A 19,042-nucleotide genomic window follows, 5' to 3' on the forward strand; every position below is an offset into this window, starting at 1 on the left:
CAGGAAGATGATTAGAAGCGTGCGTTTAAATATTTAAAGCAGACTTGCTCTCTGCAGTGTGAGCCGGGCTGTTAAAGACGACCATATGAACTCCAGGTTCATTTTTTTAAGCCTTTTCTTTTGGATTAATTTGATGTCTGTGCTGTGTTTGTCTTCAGCACAGACAAGAGGTAACGGTCACACAGGAAGCTGGTGGAAGCTGCAGCCTGATGGTGATCCAGGTGAGCTCATGGGAAACGCTGCCAAGACTCGGCGCTCACACATGGCTTCACACCCTTGAGCATTAGCACATATTTGTAGAGGCAGTGTTTCAGACGGAGGGCTCACGTGGATATTCACACACGCAGCTGATGTTTCAATGCATATATAAGAAGGGAATTGTGTGTTTGTGTGTTCATGTGCGTCTCGCTCGTGTCTTGGTCTGAGTTCAGAGGTCCATATGTCGCCAGACAGGGCAGCACATACATCCATCTGGTGGGAGATACAACTACAGCCACGGCGATTGGACCTTGGTGATTTGGTTTATGACATGAGCATATGTGTATGTGTGATCCCATCGTTGCAACGCCTCATTGTTCACTTCCTTCCACCTCTCTGTCTCTGTACAGCATTTTCACCTGGAAGTTACATCCTCCGCCATACGTCCTCGTTAGAGCAACATTAGCATTGGATTGAATTGCAAAGGCATTTGGCACTCGCCCTTGTTGGGACCCATCAGCCGTGAATGGCTAAAAATGGGAAGAGCAGTTCCAATACAGTGTGTTAAATGCTGCATTCATTTGCAGATGTACATGTTGTTAATTTAACCATATTTTTTTTCTCTGATTGTGGGTGGAGAGGAAGTCACAGTTGGTCAGAGAGAGAGAGAGAGATTGCATATTCCTCTTGGTTTACATATTTTAATGAATTCAGATCTTTTCTTGACATTTCCTTCCTCTGTAAAGGTTCAGCGTCTGCTACATCCCAACAGCACTCGCGACCACTTTCACATTCCAGAGTCTTGTATCTCAAGCTCATACATACTATATATTTATGCTTTCTCAAGTGGTTCTTTCAATCATAAATCCTCCAGGTCTATATTTATAATATTCCCCATGTGGCAGTCAGTCTGGCAAATATGTGGATTTGAAGGCTGTCAGCTGGTCGAGGTTGAGCATTTCCCCCTCCTCTCCTCCCAGCTGTGTCCGTGGAACAGCGACACAGTCAGCAGGACTGATCTATTACATGCTGCAGTTGTAAAAACAATAGTGTGGGGTCAGCACTGCGGTCTCCCAGGAGCAGCGGACCTCGCAAACAAGCCCTTGAACTGGGAATTGGAAAGAGCTTGTTTTCAATACTTCGAGACGCGGCCAGCAATGGTGTTTATGCAAGATTTATAGCAAACAATGTGATGTGAGGAATGGCGCCTGGAAAGGTTTAATACAATTTGTCTTGATTAATGAATGAAGGCATTAGAGAGTGATGAAGGGTGCGAGAAAGTGGAAATAGATCATATGTAGAGGAATAAATGGACATTAGCAGTCTTTTTGGGAGGGGTAGAACGGGTTGGGATGGGAATTGAGAGGGTGGTGATTATTTTCTCCTCGTCCCTTGATGATATGGAGCGTGAGAGTAAAAAGTCTGGAGGAACAAAAAAGCAGAGGAAGAAGAGAGGAAAAGACAGAAAACTGTAAATGCAGCATCCCCATTTCAGACAAAAGACACAGAACATTCCATCTTTCCTGTCCTCAACTCTCCTCTCCCTTTCCCCCCCTGCAATCCTCAGACTGTAGTCGGTTGCCAGGCAACCGGAGTCCTGTGGAAACTGTGTCAGAGAGACGGAGCGAGAAGAAGCGTGCGTGGTGAAAGTGGTCGTCCTAATCAGCACGATCGCTCGGAATGTTTGCGCGTGACGCTCCACCGTTGCTGGCGTCGGTGGCTTTGAACTCAACGGGCTCTACCAAAAAACGCGGGTCCGCGAACGCCCCGCGTTGTGTTCATGCAAAATGAAGTTTTGATCGATCATCAATAGTTTGTTTGGCTCCAGTTCACAATTTTAGGAAAATCCCTCTAAATGTCACTTATGTTACTGGGGCACGTAGAACCACAAGGTCATCTTAAAGATTCAGGACTGTGAGGTAGAGGTGTGTGTGTGTGTGTGTGTGTGTGTGTTGGGGGCGGAGTCTGTGCCTAACGTCATGGCATTGCTGTATATAGTCTCCTGGTCCCCCCATTTTTCTTTTCCAGTGAAACCTTTAATAAGACGACCTCGCCTTCTCTAAACAAATGAAACTGCTGTTTCACCGTCACACTTTTCCCGTTGAACTCGTTCCCTTAGATGGGATTTGGACAGTCGCTCCGAAAACATTTGAAGATGGTGGCAGAAAGTGGATGTAGGTGGGAGATAAAAGAGCGCGGCAGAGCGCTGCAGCACAAGGACAGAGGGAATCCTGGTGTATCTGCGTCACTGCTGCCTCAGCTTCCTCTCAGGAGCGCTGGAGGAGGAGGAGGAGGAGGAGGGATGAAGAGATGAAAGCTGGAACGAGGAGAGGAGGGAAAGGACAGAAAAGAGAGAAGTGAGAGTTCAGGGACAGGCTGATTTATGAGTTTCTGTTTCTGAATCGTGACGTCTTTGGGGAATTTAATATAGTGAGCCAATCTGGAGCCGACCCTCCCGCCCTCCCTCCCTCTTTCTTTCTTTCCCTCTCCTCCACTCTTGCTTTCTCTCTGTTTTTTTGCCTCGTTCTCCCGAAACACTCACACAACACTTATGACTGCAAATAGTCGTTCTGTTAGCAAAATCCTTCTAGTAGTGATCACAGAGGGTGGCAGGTTTGAAGAGAGAGAGAGAGAAAGAGGGTGTGTTTGTGTTTGAAGAAGAGAGAGAGAGAGAGAGAGAGAGAGAGAGAGTTTTGGCGACAGATGGTGAAACGAAAGAACAATCATCCCAATCAAACATGGCTTTAAACTGTCTGCTTTAGAAACTGTCCACATGGGCAGAGACAGACAGATCTCCAGGAGGTGAAGAGGAGGAGGAGGAGCCAATAGAGGGAAGAGGGTAGCGAGGGAAGAGATGAGAATTGGGAACGAGAGACGCGGATTTTGGGTAGAGATTCACAGCAAAGTTTCAGCGTGAGCCATAGTTGGGTTTAAAAAAAAAAAGTAGAAAGGACGGCAGAAGGGAAGAGAGCTCATTAACGGTGAATGGAGTGATGAAGGAAGGAGGACAGGAAGCCTCTGATGAGCCGCCGGCCGGTGCCAGCATGCAGCAGCAGAATCTCTGAACCCAGCAGTAATCTGGACGGCTCTGGCCCGCATCGTGCAGAAATGAGTCCCTCAGAGATCTGCCCACCAACAAAATGTACAATCTGTTTAAACAGTCAACACTTCAGCTTCAGCAGTCTAGCGTCTCGACGGTTCAGACTCTCCTCGCAGCACGGTGGCCCTGGGTTTGAATTCCGCCTGTCAGTGCGGAGTTTACATTCCCTAAATATTCCTGCAGGGATCCACCAGGTGCAGAGCACTAACCCCCAGGGAGGGCTAATAAAGACCTCAAATATAACTGCACGCAAACCTATTTTTAGTCTGTCCCTGCTGCTTTCTGTCTCTTCTAAAAATAAAAAAAGAATGTTTGATCTCTTTTCTGAAGTAGGTTTTAAAACTTTCTGGAGATAATTTATCGTATATGAGGGGAAGACTTGTAAATCTTGATGGGGCAACTCAGACTTGGTTCACTTTTTTTAAATAAAGTTGTTTTAGAGCTCCAATAAAAAGGCACTCAAGCTTGAGATTGACAAGCTTGAGTACTTGGAAAAAGAAGCAATCCTGGTTTTGCATGTTACTAGGTCAGACAGACCGTGTGTTGTATATGTTTTAGCTTAAATGGTCAATAAACTCCTGTAGAAGAAGCAGCTTAAGCTGCAGCAGCTTCTTCAATTTGGGCCACTTCTCCAGTCTCAAACACAACAAGACAATTAAATTAGACAGTTAAATTCAACTTTATTTACATAATGTCTGTTAAAATCGAGGTTGTCTCGAGATGCTTTTTACAGAAACCCAGAACCTGACCCCCAAAACATGCAACAGAGAGAAGAAAAAAGAAAAAACCTTAAGCAGGAGTGGGCAAATATGGGGGGAGGCTCCTGCTGATGACAGGTTGGGTAAAATAGGGGGAGGATGGACCAAGGACAGGGTGACTGAGACCTGTATGCCGCTCATACCGCACATCTAGGTGCATGGAGACTACACACTATCACATGCCATGCTATTTCTATCTATAATGACTTCCACTAATTAATAAAATTGAACTCAAATCCCAAATCTAGACAAGTAAGCTATGTCACCCCTCACACCCTAAACCTCAATAGTCCAAAGTTAATGTTGAAGCTATCCCAGAAAATGCTTGGTCCCCACAACGTAGGGTGTCATACTGAGGACCTCACGTGTATAGCGAAGTACACACACATGCACACATGGCATTTCTGATGACTGACCTGAATATGATTGGTTATTAGCATTGATGGGATTGAGTCCTCATCTGTAATGAAAGTGGGCTGAATGGAGAATGGTGTGTGTGTGAGTGTGTGTTGGGGGGGGGTTGGAAGTAGCAATGTGAATGAGGCTCAGGTAGAAAGGAGGGGGTGTGAAAGGCGAAGAGGCTGGAATAAAGTGTCTGCGGGACAAAGAGAGAGAAAGGAGGTGAAGGTGAGAGTGAAGGGAACGGGGAGGAGGGAGGATGTATTAGTGGGGTGGGGGGGTCAAAGAAGGAGAGTTAACCTTGTTTTCTGAGGGATTGTAGCACTGGGATGTAGCTGCTCTGAAATGAAATCAAATATAATTAAAGAAACCTGACTTTTAATTTCAGAAAGAGCCCTGAACACCTCACGAACAAGAAGCTCCTAAACAACCACAGTGGGACGTGTGGGGACACAGAGAGCTTTCTTTTTGTGTCTAAGCTGTATACAGACCAAACGATGGAAACCCTCTTGGAGGCCCACTGAGACAGCATAGTTTGATGGTGTCAATGCGAGTGGGGGGGGGGGATTTTCATCATCTTTATGTCGGGTCCCTTTGGGTTGTGAGCATTCGTTCAGTCGCTAAAGTTGGGGAGTTGGTGTATGTATAACTAACCGTCAGTGTCACTGTGAAGCACTTACAGAAGTATGAGATGTTATCGTGCTTCTGCTTTTTGGACATAAAGGGAGCACAAACAGGACTTTCCTGAGAACATCCCAACGTCTTTGATGCCGGGCCTTTGACCCGGGCCTGCTTACGGAGCAGGTTTCATTTTATTCAGTTGGGAATTTATAACCTAATCACATTGCTCTCTCATCGCACAGCCACTTATGTTTCCATTAGTTCATCACTCATAATGCTTATCAAGTACAGGTCCTCCTCACCACCACCACTCTCTAGGATTTAGAAATAATCCTTCAAATTAAAAGCTCCAAATGAGTAGTCTGTGTATCATAATTACCTGCTTTCTGCCCTTATATTTACATTCATTAACAATAAACCTTTACACTGCAGTTACATATTTATATTCTGTCTTTTCTGTCTCATGTAAATGAGCATTTGGATGTGGAAAAATACCCGTATATATGATCAATCCTGATCATGATAACAATAGATATAAAATCGCTTATATTGTCCCAATCAAGTTCCTGGAGTTACATCCAACATATGTCCGTTATATAATAAAAACCTCTACCTGCCCACATTGATGTTCTATACATCCCACCACCATGCATGATGGTGCTTAGGTGTTCAGGTCCATCCTAACTGCATCTTTGCATGCTCAGACGCTGCAGATGGCTTCACCTCTGTCCATGGCAAAGCTAAGAGCTAAGTCTGACCCTAACCAACCCGCCTGGAGTTAAATAACTGTTAACCACTGACATCATCACCAATGGCTGAGCTGCAGTATGGATGAATGTCAAGGAATGTTTTTTCCGAGTCTGCCGTTGGAGGAGAAAGCATGTTTCTCACTGGATGTGCGTGTGCATAATTCGTCTGTGTGCATTCACGTAATGAACGTGTCAGAGCGTTATCACAGTTACAGGAGGTGTGAGACTTTGCCACGACAGAGCAGATCTAATGAGCCTCTCAGGAGGCCTGACGATGTACACTGGTGTTTCAGCCGTTGCAAAGGCAATAATTCTTTAATGAAAATCACGACGCTCCAACATTTGGAGGGTTTTGGAGCCATTCCGGCTTCTCCTGACACAAGAATTTAGAGTTTGAGCTAAAGCGAGACTCAGGATGTCTGATTCCGTCAGCAGAGACAGTCTGGCTTCATTTCCTGGACGTACGCACTAAGGCCTGTGTTTGTTGGTGCACGTATTCATCCTTGTGTGTGTGTGTGTGTGTGTGTGTGTGTGTGTGTGTGTGTGTGTGTGTGTGTGTGTGTGTGTGTGTGTGAGAGACAGTTGAAGACAGAAGGGAGCTCAAGGAGGTGTTGACTCTGGAGATTAAAGAGGAATTAGAGGGAGCAGTGAGAGTCACAGGAACGGCCATTCTCTGAATATTCAAATCTGGCATTAATTCTGCTGCAGATTACCGCCACTTTGATCCGCGGCACAGCGCTCGACCTGAGGTCGTCTGACATGTGTGCGGGCGTTGACATTATAGCACGTTCCACGTGATTGAAAAGGTGCCCCCGACAGTCCTCAGACATAATGGATAGAATCGTCACTCTTGTCAACAGGCTGACGGTCGCAGAGACTCACAGCTGCTGTTGCTTCGATGCAGATCGTTCCTCCAACCTTTCTTTTTAGATTTCACGTCTCCCGTTTACATCGGTCAGTGGGGGGGCTCCTTCCATGTGAGCAAGCTCAGCAGCTACGGCCAAAGAACCTGCAAATGGTCCGACGTCGGCAGCTGCTTGACGTGACCACACGACCTCTTTGGTTCCCAGGGAGACCCCAGCGGTGGAGGAAAGCAGGCCTTGAATTACAAATACTCCTAAAGTTTATATGTGAAAAGTTCAGCTGGTTCCTTGAACCTTTGGAAAGTACCTCCAAACATTGCTTTATCTGGGCAGAGGACCCAAGTTGACATTAACTCTAAATTTAGAACATTTCAGTACAGGGTTCATCCAAAGCCTCCTCCACTGGCAAGGCAGCGGCAGTGTAAATATTTAGTCCCCTCCTGAGACTGCCGACACCCTGAAGTTCACAGTTGCATAAGAATGGAGAAGGCTGTGTAGCGTGCATGTGTCGCTGCTCCGGTTCAGCCTCGTGCTTTCACGTTTAGTCTACCAGGTTGCGCGGTATGCACTAATGCGTTGGCGTCATTTGTCTTAGGACGTCTGTGTTTACCTTCTGAGACAGGAATATCTTAAACTCCAACCACAATATAGGATGTGTTCAAAGCTGTCTGATATACCATACGCAGGATCAAATCCTGCCCATGTGTCACGCTAGTTTATTGAACCTCGGGTTCATTCATGGCGCAACGCGGTTTCATCATCTGAAACCCTCCAACTTATCTTAATTGCCTCTGGGGGAGGGGGGCTGTGATATACCGTCCATATAGGTACGCAGTGTTTTTATGGACAGCTTTGATTTACGCAATCGAGGCTCGCTGACATCAGCGGCTGCCTGTGTTTATGAGTTCACTGACGTCACAGCTGCTCGCCGTTGGCTCTGGACAGTCGGAGGGGTCTCTCGTAATGAAAAGTAACAACCCGACAGGGTTGAAGTCTGCATGACTGCATTAGATCCACTCGGCGCTTCGCACCGGCCGTCGGTTCCTGGATCAGATTATCTCGTCTGGGATTGTAGCGCCAGGCAGAAGAACTGCTTTTATTCATCGCTGATGGGCTGGCTCATCATTACCGACGGTGTCCGTTTACCTGAGGTCTGTCTAATATCTGATCTCGGGCAGTCGGAGAGAAAAAGGGACTCTGGCTTCCTGGGAAAGGCAATAACTCTTCTGACTGCAGCAAATGACAGATCCCGTTTTTCCCTGCGAGTCTCCATACAAGGTGGAAGCCGCGTGTTTTCCTTTATCCCGCTCATGCATGGTTTGGAAGGGTCAACAGCTGAAATGAAAACAGAATTCCAGCCATACCCTCCATTGCCAAACATCATTATTCTTGTTTTTTTGTGTCATTGTGCAAATAATCTCGCCCAGCTGCAGCGCGCGATTGTGTCTATTGTGGGTGCACCTGTTGATTCTGGTGCGTATGAGCTGCTCCCGGCTTTAATGATGAGGCAGAAAACAGTTTGATCTGTCTTGTCTCATTAGTCTTTGAGGGGAATTTACAAAAAACCCCACTTGGAGGCCGATTTTGTCAGTCAAATGTCAATGCGGCCTCAGAGAAGACACCCAGGAAGCCAAAAACAATTTGTGACAACATGGCAACAAAATGTCTAACGGGATGAAATGATAATGATGACATTTCTGAATAAAGGTCAACTGTGACATCATAATAATCTGCAAAAACATTCGACATCATAACCCGGAGGGAAAAGGAGCCTGTGACCAAGTTGGAGGGTAAATGGGTCACATTTCAAAACCCTGACAACGAATTATGGAAGCGCACTTTGTTTAATATTCTTTGACGCAAAACATGTTATTGAGTGGATGTTAAATATTGTGTTTATGTCAACGTTTCATGCCATTGACGGAGTGTTGACCTTAACTGCCTGCACGTGGTTCGAGCACATATCCATGCTGGTGATCCTGCTCAACTGTGTGACTCTGGGAATGTTCCAGCCTTGTGAGGACATCAGCTGCCTGTCAGATTGGTGCCGCATCCTGCAGGTCAGTCGGCCTCCCACCCGCATGCTCGCTGTTACGCTGTCCACTGCACTATTTTCAGCTAGCATCTGCTGAGAAGCTTTGAGGGAGTTGGGGTTTTTTCCCACCTGAGAAGCACCTGAGTCCCAGAATTCGCTCACGTCTCCGCTTCGAGTCGTCGCGAGGTTGTAATGAATCCATTTCTCAAGTAGAGCATGATGGAAACATCTCTAATTTCTCCTTTTGCCTCGCTCGTCTTGTTTGTTTCGATGAGCTCGTGCTGTGGAGTGATGTTGATTTTTGGCACGCTGCGCCGCATGCAGATGCTCTCTTTGCTGCGGCGGTGGTGTCTAATTAATGGAGACACAGCCGTGGCCGTGCGAAGCAGGAGTTACTCCCTGGCGGAGAGATTTTCCTCTTCCAATTATCTTTTATTTTGTTTGTTTTTCCCACAGATGTTTTTGAAAAGTGCCCCCTTATTGATGTGGAAAATGAGCGAGGACTTGACCTTTTCCTGTCGACAACGAGTCGATTAGCCTTTGTTGTTGTTGTCTGTGTTCAATATCCAGTCTGCCTGTACGTTTCTCCACTCCTTCAGGTCTTGGACGACTGTATCTTTGCTTTCTTCGCTGTGGAAATGGTCATCAAGATGGTGGCACTGGGGATTTTCGGCTCGAATTGTTACCTTGGCGACAAGTGGAACCAGCTTGATTTTGTCATTGTCATGGCCGGGTGAGTATCACTCCGTGGTTTGTCTTCAGCATCGTCTGCAACTGTGCAAAACCACTTCCAAGCACACACAGGTGTCCTCTTCACACAACAACACAGACAAAGTGTGTTTTGAATACACAAGCTTTACCTTCGGGGAGGATAAGACAACTGGCACCAATGACCTCCAGCCTCCTGTTGAGAGACGGTTGAAGTTTCCAGTGAATGTTCAGAAGAACATCTACAAACTGGGCAGCATCGCAGAAGACAACTTCAAAAGCTAGAGGCTAGATTAGCGGATGAAGACGTGGAGCTCTTTCTCTGAGGAAGAATGATGAATCTCTCCTGCATGCAGAAGGTTGAGACAAGGGCAGGGCCCGCTCTGCGACAGGCGTTTCTGCAGACTCTCCAGGGGTGAACCGGGATGACACGCTCATTTCTTTACAGATCAGAACCACATCTTTATCCGAGCTGCTTCTTCCCAGACTCCGCAGCCGGGGTCACTATTATGTCAGCTGTCAGCAATCACCGTTCCCGTTGTTGCTTCCTGTCGAACTGAAATGTCAGTCTCTCACTGTGGTTTTCTGTCTGTAGGGTGATGGAGTATTCTCTGGATGGACACAATGCCAGCCTGTCAGCCATCCGTACTGTCCGAGTGCTCAGGCCGCTGCGGGCCATCAACAGAGTACCAAGTAAGGTCCTAACTGAGTCCACCCTCAATTCATGTCAACATCCTTTTTTCCATTGCTAACACATAAACTCTACACACCGGACGGTCAATATCTTATTTAGTTCTCAGTTTTAACTCAAGGAATCTCAAATAGGATACGTTTTTTAGAGGTTGTGTGGGCTGTATGGGCTCCGATTGTGGCGATCTTTCTGTGTGTAGCTCACATACTTAGGTTGTCCTCAGATGTCTATCACAATCTGGACAAATACACCTCAGAATGATGGAAGAATTACCTGTAAGTGTGACTGTGTGAGTAAGTGTGTGTGTTTGTGTGTGAATTGTACAGGGTGTAGTCCTTCCTGTCTCCTGCTAATTACTGGGATAGGATCTCGCACCCAATTCAACAATAATTGGAAATAAGTGAGAATGAGTGGGTGGGTGGATGGGTGTGTCAAAAATGTAGAGCTGGCATACATCGGCCATGCAGCTCAGCAGATTATAGGTGAAGAACACCAGTGTGATCCATTCTGATCAGCATGCAAAGTGTTAATTAGGAAGATTTAAATACCATCAAAACTCTCAAACCATTGTGTCTATCATGTCCAGCTGGGAGGACCATGAGAAAAGACCACACAAATGAAAAGACACATCGTAAACAGTGATTTAACACAAGCGGCAGCTGCTGAAGAATTATTAATACATCATTTGACTGACAGCTGAGTGTCCACGGCTAATAGATGAAACCATTTTTTTTAATTTTATTGAACTTGAAGTAATAAGGCTATAGATTAATGCAAATGTGGTGCTTGACGGTTATTATTCTGTTTGATTCTGTTGTTCTGTTCCAGCCTGACAGCCTTCACACACACACACACACACACACACACACACACACACACACACACACACACACAGGTTCCACTGTTTATCATTTTATCCTCAAGCACTGGAAATGTAACGCGAACCCCGTTAAGCTAACAGCAGCCCTGAGAAACAGCTGTCACACCCATTGACAAGGTGAAGCGAAATTTATTTTATCGTAACAAGTTTCCAGTCGCCCCCTAAAGGTTTTGTCACTGCGAGGTTGCGAGAAGTGCAATGGGGGGGGGGGGGGGGCGAAAGGCCTGGAAAGTCAATGTCAGTTTAGATACAGATACAAACGTGCCCCAAAGACTCGTCTACACCCAGTTATGTCAGAGAACCCCTGCGGGTGTTTCTTTCTCCAAGACTAGTTTCTAAAGGATCTCTCTCGCCTCTAAATGCCATCTTTCTACACAATTAAAACCCACAGTTCCACCTTTCCTGGGAAGAACTTTTAGAAAAAACGATGGAATCTGTAACTACTATGGAGCTGCTCTCCATCCTCTACAATATTGCTGTCAGATTTAGTGTAATTCAACATTTTCCATATTGTCTGTGGAACCTATTCCATGAAAAACAGCATACATGTAACATCCATACGTGTAATCCACGTATGGATGATCTGATCTTAAGGAAAAGCCTCTTCCCTGGATCCTCACGTCAAAGAAGGGCAGTTCTGAGACCAATGACTGATGAGAATATTCCCAAATCCAAACTTTTGGTTTTAATTTTATGCAGCGCTACTATGCACAAAACAATCCATTGTGGACTCCTCATCCTTGAGTCACAGCCGAAGCACACACGGATGATGCAGCCTAAATCCCGATGAGTCACTTGGCAGGGAGTGAGGACAGTCGGTACTGTACGTCACAGCCAGAATTAGGAATGCTCATAAACAAGGAGGGAATATTGACTTTACTTATTCTCGGAGTTCAGGCTTTTGTATTCGCAGATCTTCCACACCCAAAATATAGATGGCATATGACATATCGTAAGAGACACAAGGATCTACTTTTTCTTTTCGCCACCCTATGATAAGTAGGAGTGACGCAGCTTGGAAATGACATTTGGACAGTCTGGGGGTGGGAGGGGGGATTATTGTTGGCCACCAGAAGTCTCACTCTGTGCCAGTGTGGTCAGCCTGATGAGTCAAAGGGGACAGAACGCATCATGGTGACCCCGGGGAACGTATTTCTGACTTTGCCCGAGCACACGTGACATCTGCACAGGGCCGCCGAACGTACGAGCTTAGATAACGCTGGCCACCGGGAAGCTCTGACTTTCACTGACGTCAGACTGTCACTTTGAGTGTTGTCACCCCCTGTATTGATGGCGGTTGAGGGGGTCAGGACTATAATTCTGGGGCTGACAGGACCAATAAAGGTTAGTGGCGAGGTGGCCGCTGCGTCACGTGTGGAGTAGGACCATCTTCCGTGCGTGATATCAGTCCACGAACAAGTCACAACCGCCGTCCTAATAAATTCTTTACCTTTTTTGTCCAACTTTGAAGGCATGCGGATCTTGGTGACGCTGCTGTTGGACACCCTGCCCATGCTGGGAAACGTCCTCCTCCTCTGCTTCTTTGTCTTTTTCATCTTTGGCATCGTGGGAGTCCAGCTGTGGGCGGGGCTACTGCGCAACCGCTGCTTCCTGGACGACGGTATCAGAACGTAAGGAGTTTGGACTCGTGAAACGACTTCTGTCCCCGGACAGATCTCTGTCTAACCTGAGTTTAAGCAATTTGAAACAGCTTTGCATCCAACTAGTCTGTCAGAAAAGAGCCATTAATTCGGAAGTCAACAGCTAAACGTGCTGGTTTTATTGTTATATTAGTTTCGTGACGTAATCGGTATCATTGTTATTGATATATTAAGTGAATTTCCTTATATTACAACAACAGAGGAGACCATGTGGCTGTTTCTCACAGTGACGTTTGGAGGTTTGTCTCCCAAATGAGGCAGGAATAGGCTCGCAGACGCATTTATGCTTCCAATAAGTTATTTTCCCTACACGTGGCCACGCTCTTGCTTTTTTAATGTGTATGTGTGTGATGTCAGAGACAGTGTTTGGAGATCTAAGGGAGCGGGTCAGCAAGTGTTCTGAATGTGTCTTCAGTCACCTCAGCATGTTCGCTGGAAAACCCAGAGAAAGTTAGTACAAGTCGTAAAAAAGGTCCCGAGGAAACGGAGCTGAAAAACGAGGTACCAGACCTGATGTGTGTTATTGGAACAACTCACAAAATCAAGAGAACGTCGTTTTCCATCGTTTGCATTGAAACGCGTCCAGCTAAATGGACGATCTTGGAGCTAAATAGCATTTTTAAGCCGACTGGTGCAGCAGATCGTGTTGCAGGATCCTTCCTGTGAGTAACGTCCTCTCACCGAGGCAGCTGTGTTTTCTCTCACAGAACAAATGCTTTTGTGACCTGCGCTACATCCTGGACCCTCTCTGTACTCTGCAGTACAGCCTGTGCCTACATTTTGATTTATTTAGTTAGTTTTGTGAAATTGAAAGGAGGAATTCAGGCTAGATCTGAAGAATAGACATGTATAGTATTGTTTGTAGGGATTAAGAGCAGCGGCTTCCTCGCGGTCTCTGAGGTTTGTTGTTTCTTGGTATTAACCTCGCAGTAGCTCGGGAATTGAACAGTTGTGCTCATTTTTTGCTGGAGCGCTCTGTTGGTTACAGCCGTGATTTGTTTTCCAACCTTTTGTGCACTTATAAGACAATAAAAGTGCCGAGTTCATGGCGATCACCTGGGATCATATGTGTTCTTCGGAAGGAAATTCTGGGTCTGTCCAGGTTTTCGTGAATCCCCTACTGAAACTGATTGAAGAAAAGGACAACTATGAACATTTAATCCTCATCCATCTGTTTTTTTCCTCAAGCAGAACATACAACCTGTCCATCAGTCCATACTACGTGACTGAGGAAGACAGCCCGTTCATCTGCTCGGCTCCCCGAGAGAACGGCATGCTTCGCTGCCACGACGTGCCGGCCTACGCTGAGGGTGGGGTTGAATGCTCCGCCGCGGTCGGCACGGCCAGCGTTAACGGCTGCGTTAACTGGAACCAGTACTACAACGTGTGTCAGCCAGGGGACCACAACCCTCACAAGGGAGCCGTCAATTTCGACAACATCGGCTACGCCTGGATAGCCATATTCCAGGTGAGGAGGAAGTGACTAACTAGAGTATCATATTTACAGTTAGAGTAAATCATAGATTTAAGCTCTCGCTTCAAAGAAAACCTTTTGTTTTGCTATATTTTTTTACTTTAGCAGCTAACAGACCCTTCGCACTATCTGGATTTTCTTTGTGTCAGATGTGAACCCTTTAATAGATCTGACCGTGATCCTGTGATATATCTGATGTGTCGAATAGACTCTGACGTGGACAACATGACTCCTCAAATACAGGCTTGCATTCAGATTACCCCCCCCCAGCACCGCAAACATACATACGGCGAGAGATGCGCTTAATCCCGGCACACACGCCGAGTGTGTGTCTCTGCATCCACCCACCTGGGCTTGGCTGGTGGCCGAAAGCTTTAAAGATTAGATTTAGCTGCTTTTCTCTAAGGTTTGGAGGGGAAAAAAGGAAAAATCTGCTCAGTTTCTATCCATCCATCCATCCATCCATCCATCCATCCATCCTGATTGATCAGGAGAAACCAGCTGCCATTTTGGTTTCAGTTAACTTATGCAGAATTTCGGACAAATACTTGATCCCAATTGGAGGAGGGCGGTAGCTCTAGAGTTCAGGAGCAGGTGGGATCTATAAATGGTTGGTGGGATCTATAAATGGTTATATCCATCCTCCAAGTGGGAGGATCAATGGAGAGAGCGCACACTCCTGTAGCATCCAAAATCACTCGCTCTTTCACTTTTCCCTACTCACTAAATGAGGAACAGGGTCAAGTGGGCTATTTAGTGCCCTAACTGATAAGTGGAAAACCCACGTTCCCACACTAATCCTGCGCACGTTAAATGGTGTCGTAGCGTGTGTTTACCTTTGAACGCCCCTACACAATGGTGAAGATGCTGATTAGTAGACTATTACAAGGGCAGATAGGGATGTTGGAAAGGAACATGATGTTTTATAGAAGGTTTTGGCTGGAAACAAAGATTTTTATGGTCATATCCACCTATTCACAGTGGTATTTAAGTTATTTTTTCAAATTGAGGACCTACTTTGTTCTGTTATCTTCTCCACCTGCATCAGCTGATACTTGTGCCCAACAAGGTAAAGACTCATTGTCCTTTATTATATTTAAATACAAAGAACACAGATTATACCTCTCAGCGAATGCTTTTGAAAACATTTCAAGCCTTGGTTCCAAATCGAGTTAATTCCGAGTTTCTCTGGGTCTCCCAGGAAGCACAAAATGCTGTTAGCATCTCACGTGGGCTCCCTCTGAGGATTTTGGGCATCCACAGAAAACAGCATGACAAATCCCCAATGTGTTTTTTTTTCTTTCTTTCATGAAGTATCTTGTAGTTTTCTGGAGGGTGTTTGAGTCACTTCATTAGGGTGAAAGAAGTTTTTCTTTCCGTTATGTCAAAGCTTTTGTTATAGTTAAAATGTGAGACAGTCGCATCAGTAACTGGAGCGCTGACCTGAACATTTTGGGTTATCAGATCAGTGTTGAAGACTAACTCAAGGTTAATGACTATTGAGCGTACACACACACACACACATACACACACACACACACCTTCTTAGGAACTGTGTGTAGACAGAGTCAATCAGTAGCGACAGCCAGGAACGTGCGTTTTGCTCCACATTTGTGTCATTATCGAGAACATCGGGATCCACACCTTCCTATCCATGTCTGATCCTGAGACTGCGTCATGAGCAGCTCCGTCTTTGTGCGCGTGTTTTGTGTACATTAATGTAATGAACAAGTGAATAGATGCACAATGGTGAAGTGTGCCTGCAGCTCCTAAAAGAGGTTAAAAGGTTGTTGTTAATCTGCTACCAGGATAAACGATTCTGTCCACTCTCCCTTTGTGAATGTCTGTGTGTGTGTGTGTGTGTGTGTGTGTGTGTGTGTGTGTGTGTATGAGAATGAGAGAGAGAGAGAGAGAGAGAGAGATCCATTCAGATGCTTGGACGTTCGAATATTAAGTGTTGGCTCTTTCCATTGTTTTATGTTCGCTAGCAGCCACACGGTGAAATGCCAGCAGAGGTGTGAACATTGGAGTGTGAGTTTAGGTATCAGGTCATTTGCATAGAGGCCAGTTCCCCCCCCCCCCCCCCCCCACCTCCACAGATACACACACACATACACACACACAGAAGAAGCTGGAGGGGCCCCCACAGACTGGCTCTCTTCTGACTAATAAGCATTAGAAACAGAATCGGTAATGCATTCTATCTGTCTGGTGTGTGTTCTGCATGAGCTCTGCCCTCACACGCGTGGGCGTATCATGTCCAGTAACCATTTCTCTTTTTTCCAGGTCATCACTCTGGAAGGATGGGTAGACATCATGTACTACGTCATGGACGCTCACTCCTTCTACAATTTTATATATTTTATATTGCTCATTATTGTAAGTATCCCTTAGTTCCCCTTCCAGCTAACTCCCTGTCCTTCAACACAGACACAATAAATGAGACGTCAGTTTTTATAATTATTAAGAGGTGGCGTTTCCAGTATATTTGTAGTTGATGTGTTGTGCACGTGCATGTGATGCTGGTTTGGGCGTTCTTGCACCTTGTTCTTGGCACATCCCAACATAGTATAACTATGTGTCCAAATACGACTGTGCGATTGGTCAGAAATGCAAAGTGGGCGTGGCCACACCAGAAACGCTTAACTGTTGACGTTTATGCTTTTCTGCTGGAGCAGTTTGACGCACAATCGCGAGTTTTGGGTCAAAGCCGGTGCGGGGGACAGGACATTTGTATAGCTCATTGCATAAGGCTTATTAACAAATGCAGATGGGTAATAATCAGTGTGTTTACTGTTAATGTCACACTAAAGAGGCGGTACAGAGGAAACCTGAGTGGCTGCAGTGGGAGGGGCCTCCCAGGACTGCTCAGGAACTCTACTCTTGAGGTTCTTGTGAAGTAGGAAATGTTGTTGGGGCGCCATCTTTCATTCTTGTTCTTGTCGGTTAGAGAAAACAAAGTTCTCTGTCCTCATGGAAAGTGGAACAGCCTTCAGCCGGATGCTTCCGAGAGATTTCCGCTCAGATCTAACATAACTGTTTTACCTTGACTCATCCAACATCCCGTGCTAGTGTGAACGCTCACCTAATATAGGATGTGTTGCGCCTCCCGCCGATGCTTCACTGCGCGCCATTCCTCTCTTATCTCGTTGGTGCGGGGGTTATCAAAGATCCCATTTTGGGTCGGATGAGCTCTCCCCCCCTGCTCGTCCTTTGATGTTAAAGCGCTTATTATGCAGGGAGACAGGGAGGAAAACTGGGTTGTTGAAAAAGAAATTGCCCAAAAAACAGGAGGAATGGCTGAAAGACAAACATGATTCATGCGGAAAGTGAGCGAGGCAGAAACCAAGATAAGCTGTCAGAGGGAAAAAAATACAGAGAAGTGCACACCTTACATCTCTTTCTGTCTCTTACAACTGTAAGATGGGCGGATTTTTATAGATATTTCTGACTTCCTGCCAAAGCTCCATCATCTGAACCGAAGTTCAGCAAAAAGCCTCTGAATAATGCATAAGCCCTAATCTGGTTTCTTTCTTTTGTATCACGCTTTCAAAACCTTAAGAGGGGAATGAGTCCAACACTTTGTGCTGCTTATATTGAAATACTGGTCCAGGCGTCCTCCCTGCTCTTTGTTCTCCATTTAAATGGAAATAATAAACCTATTTCTCCACTCAACAGTGATATTATTCTGCAACTCCCCGACTAGGTGGGCTCTTTCTTCATGATCAACTTGTGCCTCGTGGTCATCGCCACCCAGTTCTCTGAGACGAAGCAGAGGGAGAACGCCCTGATGAGGGAGCAGCGCGCTCGCTACATGTCCAACGACTCCACGCTGGCCAGCTACAGCGAGCCGGGGTCGTGTTACGAGGAGATGCTGCGATACATCAGCCACCTTTACCGAAAGCTGAGGCGCAGGCTGCAGAGGATATACGCTGGGTGGCACAGGTCAGACCGGGGTCTTAGCTTTGCCTGGGACTAGACTCACAGGTCTAGAATGAAGGGTGATGGCAACTTTTCTTTTGTTTACACCCAGCAAACGGCGTAAAAAGGTGAATCCCAATGGCAGCGGTGGCGGGGGTAATAACGGGGGTAATGGACACGGCCACAGTTCCAGCAGGGGCTGTGGGAGTTTAGGCCCGGGTAACGCCCTGTGGCTGAGGCCCATCCACAACCTGCTGCAGCACCATCAGCACCAGCACTGCCGGCTCAGCAACGGGGGGCAGCACGCCGTCGCCGTGAGCGCCGAGGACGTCGACGGGGGCATCAGAGGAGGGGAGGAGCTGGAGATGAGTTCGCTGCCCGTTCGGAGAGGAAGCACAAACGGGAACAGAGACAACGGCAGGAACGCGGCCGTGGCGACACAGGGGGTGGGGACTCTGCTGGGGCGGCTGAACGGGGGCATGAACTACCCCACCATCCTGCCATCATTTGTGTGCAGCCACAGCAGCAAGACTCCACCCCCACATTCCCAGCAGTGCCAGGCCAGTCCGGAGCAGCACCCAGTCAGCCACCCGTCGGACCATTCAGAGACCCTGAACAAGCTCTACCAGCTCATGGGCCAGCACAGTAAGACTACACACACACACACACGCACACACACGCAAAACACACTATTTCTTAATGAAGGAGTCATATGATTATACATAACTGCCCATAAAGTCTAAAAAACCTTTCATGTTTCCATATATTTATTTATATCTAAGCATTTTCTTTCCCATAATGCCTTTCCTAATGGATTTCACCGTGCTTTGATTCTCCTTCAGGCTCTGTGTTTGGAATTTCCCCTGGGCTCCATTATGTTATTGTCCCCACGCTCTCTTTCATCTCTTTCCCCCCATTTTAAGGTCTTTCTGTTTTTGAATATGCAACTGTCCTCTTCAGCTTGACCCTCGGGAGCTGCACGCT

The 19,042-nt window shown here is 46.4% G+C and overlaps 1 protein-coding gene across 3 annotated transcripts in view; it reads left to right on the plus strand.

The window, feature by feature from the left end:
• The window catches only part of cacna1ha (calcium channel, voltage-dependent, T type, alpha 1H subunit a), a 60,843-nt gene that overhangs the window by 21,276 nt on the left and 20,525 nt on the right, over positions 1-19,042 (plus strand). For all 3 annotated transcript variants that reach the window (XM_029836462.1, XM_029836460.1, XM_029836461.1), the window contains exons 3-10: positions 8,637-8,748; positions 9,323-9,456; positions 10,027-10,124; positions 12,474-12,633; positions 13,855-14,131; positions 16,424-16,516; positions 17,844-18,082; positions 18,171-18,703. In XM_029836462.1, coding sequence (XP_029692322.1) covers positions 8,637-8,748; positions 9,323-9,456; positions 10,027-10,124; positions 12,474-12,633; positions 13,855-14,131; positions 16,424-16,516; positions 17,844-18,082; positions 18,171-18,703 — 1,646 coding nt within the window. The remainder of the gene's footprint in view (positions 1-8,636; positions 8,749-9,322; positions 9,457-10,026; positions 10,125-12,473; positions 12,634-13,854; positions 14,132-16,423; positions 16,517-17,843; positions 18,083-18,170; positions 18,704-19,042) is intronic.

The sequence above is a fragment of the Takifugu rubripes genome, chromosome 5 (genome assembly GCF_901000725.2).
Source record: "Takifugu rubripes chromosome 5, fTakRub1.2, whole genome shotgun sequence".
NCBI lineage: Eukaryota > Metazoa > Chordata > Actinopteri > Tetraodontiformes > Tetraodontidae > Takifugu > Takifugu rubripes.